We start from the raw sequence: 4613 nt of genomic DNA, 5'->3' as shown, positions 1-4613 counted from the left end.
TTTATTATTTAATATCAAATAGATTGTGTTTAAGTATAAAAGTTTCATCAGTACAAAAAGTGGAAGATAAAAAAAATATAAATACCAGTGTACCATCGAAATGTAAACATTCATCTGTACGGGTTATGTGGAAGGAAGGGGCGACACCTATCTCTATGGCGTCCACCTGTCCGGGCCGGCAGCCATTGAGGTGGCTGACAACTGCCGGCTATTAATACGAGATCTCATGAAAGGCGCATTAACAGGTGCTCAGGAGCTCTGTAAACACAATGGTTGTTTGGGGGGGGGGCGCGAGCGGCTCGCCCCTTCCTGATCATTGTTAAGGCTGCAGCCCGACAGCTGCCCTGTAAGCGGGAGATCAGTATTGCATAGTAACACCTTCTCGGCATAGAATTATATACAATCACAAAGATACCAAGGCATCGTAACACTTTGACTCCGTCCTTCATAAAGAGAGAGGAAATAGCCGCCTTCTGCGTCCATCGAGGTTTATAAGCTGCAGCCAATCACGGGCGTCCTGTGATGTGGCGGTAAGGCACCAGGATATGGCGGTAAGGCACTGGAACGTAGCGGCTACTTTCAGCACTTAAGAGCATTAGATAAGTGTCATAGATTCCCCAAAAACCACACAAGTGTGTCCGCTACACTCGGCCAAGGCACTTGTATGGGGAGGGGGGGCCCAATAGCCCTTTGTAACGTCTTTTACAGTCACTTGTGCACAAGGAGCGATCAGTGGTTCCCGGAGCAGCCCGACTCCTCGTGCTTGTGGAGCAGGGACATGCGGGAGAAAGTCCTGGAGCAGGTCCTGCACTGATATTTCTTGACATCGGAATGGGTCTGCAGGTGGGCGCGGAGATTGGAGCGGTCGGCGAAGGCTCGGTTACAATGTGTGCAGGAGAACGGCTTCTCACCTGGGAAAGAAGAACACAGATTAATGATGAGCAAGATGTGAAAAAGATCCACACGAGGGGCGGGGGCAGCGTGTACGGGGGGGGGGGGCAGCGTGTACGGGGCGGGAGATTTACATTAGGAAGAAAAGAGGCTAATGAAGGTGTCATTCACTCTTTGTATGAGATGCTAATGTGCGGGGCAGGTGAGGGTCTTGGGGCCATTGAGCCGCACAATCACTGCCGCCCTGAAGTCTTTAGCACTTGAAGAGGGTGTGAAATGAAAGCCATAGAAGACACAACAATCAGAGCGGGCCCTGCGCGGGGACCAAGGTGTGGAGTGAATGTGATCTGGGCTTGGAACGTGAGCCAGGGTGGCAGCTGGGGGCGAGGAGGGGGGGAACCCCGGCATGGGGAACAGGTGCAGCACAGCGCCACTACCCAGCGTATACAGCAGCTATTGTCATTCACACTGCTATATCTGCAGATCCAAATAGGACGCCACAAGTCACATGACAGCAGGGGACCAGAGGAGCTATCATAGGGGCACAGTAGGATAGGAGAGCTTACCTGTGTGTGTGCGGATGTGGCCCTGCAGCAGCCACGGTCTGGAGAAGGCCTTGCCGCAGATCTTACAGACGCAGGGCAGAGTGTGGCTCCTGATGTGCATCTTCAGGGCCCCTAGACTGACATATTCCTTCTCGCAGTATTTGCAGCTGAAAGACTTTCTGGTCTGCGAGTCACAGTGCAGCTGCTTGTGCTTAGAGAGTCCGGCAAAGGTGGAGTAAGACTTGCTGCATTGGTTACAGTGGAACTTCTCGGCTTCTGTGGCGGAGGAGGCCGGGCTGGGGGGGTCCGAGGTCTTCCCCTCATCATCCTCACTGGAGAAGGAGGTGAGGTCCAGGGGTTTGGAGTCATCGCTGGAGGTGGAGATGGGGGACTTGCTGTAGTCAGGCTCAGGGCTGAAGAAGGTGGTCAGTAAGCCAGTGTCCCAGACCAGAGGAGGGAAGTAAGCTCCTGGGCTCAGGATGTCCGGCTGGGGGATCACAGGGATGGAGAACTTGTCATAGAGGAAAGGGGAAATGTAGACTGTGGAGAGAAGGAGGAAGGAGTGAGGCTGCTGTGCCGGGCACTACACCAGCTCTGCTACATCACACTATATGGAGGCACCCCACCAGCTCTGCTACATCACACTATATGGAGGCACCCCACCAGCTCTGCTACATCACACTATATGGAGGCACCCCACCAGCTCTGCTACATCACACTATATGGAGGCACCCCACCAGCTCTGCTACATCACACTATATGGAGGCACCCCACCAGCTCTGCTACATCACACTATATGGAGGCACCCCACCAGCTCTGCTACATCACACTATATGGAGGCACCCCACCAGCTCTGCTACATCACACTATATGGAGGCACCCCACCAGCTCTGCTACATCACACTATATGGAGGAATAGGTAAATATATCATGCTATGTGTGCTGCTGTGCCGGGCACTACACCAGCTCTGCTACATCACACTACATGGAGGCACTACACCAGCTCTGCTACATCACACTACATGGAGGCACTACACCAGCTCTGCTACATCACACTACATGGAGGCACTACACCAGCTCTGCTACATCACACTACATGGAGGCACTACACCAGCTCTGCTACATCACACTACAAGGAGGCACCACACCAGCTCTGCTACATCACACTATATGGAGGCACCACACCAGCTCTGCTACATCACACTATATGGAGGCACCACACCAGCTCTGCTACATCACACTATATGGAGGCACCCCACCAGCTCTGCTACATCACACTACATGGAGGCACTACACCAGCTCTGCTACATCACACTACATGGAGGCACCACACCAGCTCTGCTACATCACACTACATGGAGGACCAGCTGTATACATCATGCTATGTGCTCCTCCTTACCTGTCTGGCTCTCCAGCTCGCTGTAGTTCGGCTTCTTGGTGGTGGTGAAGTGTTTCTTGACCAGGAATGATCGCGGCATTGTGGTGCTGGGGCTGCGGACTCTGCGCTCTGTCCTGCCCGCCGCGGACTCCACTCATATACTGCCTGCGGCCCCGGGACCGCCCCTCTGCGAGAACATTGTCAACTCCCGGCCAATCAGCGAGCAGGGGGCGTGGCGGACACGCCTCCTTCTTACAGCAGGTGCCTGGAGCGTTGGATTCTGTGCTAACTTCTACTTACCCTGTAATAACGCGAAGAAACCAAAGAACATAGCCGGGGGGTGCGGGAGCGGACAGTACCACATACCGGGGGGTGCGGGAGCGGACAGTACCACATACCGGGGGGGAGCGGGAGCGGACAGTACCACATACCGGGGGGGGTGCGGGAGCGGACAGTACCACATACCGGGGGGGGTGCGGGAGCGGACAGTGCCACATACCGGGGGGAGCGGACAGTGCCACATACCGGGGGGAGCGGACAGTGCCACATACCGGGGGGAGCGGACAGTGCCACATACCGGGGGGAGCGGGAGTGGACAGTGCCACATACCGGGGGAGAGGGAGCGGACAGTACCACATACCGGGGGGGTGCGGGAGCGGACAGTACCACATACCGGGGGGGAGCGGGAGCGGACAGTGCCACATACCGGGGGGAGCGGGAGCGGACAGTACCACATACCGGGGGGAGCGGGAGCGGACAGTGCCACATACCGGGGGGAGCGGACAGTACCACATACCGGGGGGAGCGGGAGCGGACAGTGCCACATACCGGGGGGAGCGGACAGTACCACATACCGGGGGGGTGCGGGAGCGGACAGTACCACATACCGGGGGGGAGCGGGAGCGGACAGTGCCACATATTGGGGGAGCGGGAGCGGACAGTGCCACATACCGGGGGGAGCGGGAGCGGACGGAGCGGGAGCGGACAATACCACATACCGGGGGGAGCGGGAGCGGACGGAGCGGGAGCGGACAATACCACATACCGGGGGGAGCGGGAGCGGACAGTGCCACATACCGGGGGGAGCGGGAGCGGACAGTACCACATACCGGGGGGGAGCGGGAGCGGACAGTGCCACATATTGGGGGAGCGGGAGCAGACAGTGCCACATACCGGGGGGAGCGGGAGCGGACAATACCACATACCGGAGGGAGCAGACAGTACCACATACCGGGGGGGGGGGAGCGGACAGTACCACATACCGGGTGGGAGCGGACAGTACCACATACCGGGTGGGAGCGGACAGTACCACATACCGGGGGAGCGGACAGTACCACATACCGGGGGAGCGGACAGTACCACATACCGGGGGGAGCGGACAGTACCACATACCGGGGAGTGCGGGAGCGGACAGTACCACATACCGGGGGGAGCGGACAGTACCACATACCGGGGGGAGCGGACAGTACCACATACCGGGGGGAGCGGACCATGCCACATACCGCGGGAGCGGACAGTACCACATACTGGGGGAGCGGGAGCGGACAGTACCACATACTGGGGGAGCGGGAGCGGACAGTACCACATACTGGGGGAGCGGGAGCGGACAGTGCCACACACCGGGGAAAGCGGGAGCGGACAGTGCCACATACGGGGGGGGGGGGGGGGGGTAGCGGTGCACCCTGCACTAGTATCACTATCCCTATCACTAGTAGCTGTGCACCCTGCACTAGTATCACTATCCCTCTCTATCACCAGTAGCTGTGCACCCTGCACTAGTACCACTATCCCTCTCTATC

General features: G+C 57.7%; 1 protein-coding gene across 1 annotated transcript; it reads right to left on the bottom strand.

Annotated features, from left to right (window-relative positions):
- On the bottom strand, window positions 1-3172 carry SNAI1 (snail family transcriptional repressor 1). The gene is made up of 3 exons (XM_069952316.1): window positions 2836-3172; window positions 1458-1976; window positions 1-911 (listed from the first exon to the last, which is right to left on the bottom strand). The coding sequence occupies exons 1-3, from the start codon at window positions 2912-2914 to the stop codon at window positions 730-732; spliced, it is 780 nt and encodes a 259-aa protein (XP_069808417.1). The 5' UTR covers window positions 2915-3172; the 3' UTR covers window positions 1-729.
- Window positions 3173-4613: the final 1441 nt, after the last annotated feature.

The sequence above is a fragment of the Dendropsophus ebraccatus genome, chromosome 14 (genome assembly GCF_027789765.1).
Source record: "Dendropsophus ebraccatus isolate aDenEbr1 chromosome 14, aDenEbr1.pat, whole genome shotgun sequence".
Classification (NCBI taxonomy): Eukaryota; Metazoa; Chordata; class Amphibia; order Anura; family Hylidae; genus Dendropsophus; species Dendropsophus ebraccatus.
Note: the sequence above shows the minus strand (reverse complement) of the source record. Positions and strands in the feature narration are given on the sequence as shown.

Bases quoted from the DNA above. Each gene is read 5' to 3' on its own strand.
- SNAI1 (XM_069952316.1), bottom strand. From the start codon at position 2,914: ATGCCGCGATCATTCCTGGTCAAGAAACACTTCACCACCACCAAGAAG. The intron at 1,977-2,835 runs GTAAGGAGGAGC...TTCTCTCCACAG, and splicing joins CGAGCTGGAGAGCCAGACAG to TCTACATTTCCCCTTTCCTC. The intron at 912-1,457 runs GTAAGCTCTCCT...CTTCTTTCCCAG, and splicing joins CCACATCCGCACACACACAG to GTGAGAAGCCGTTCTCCTGC.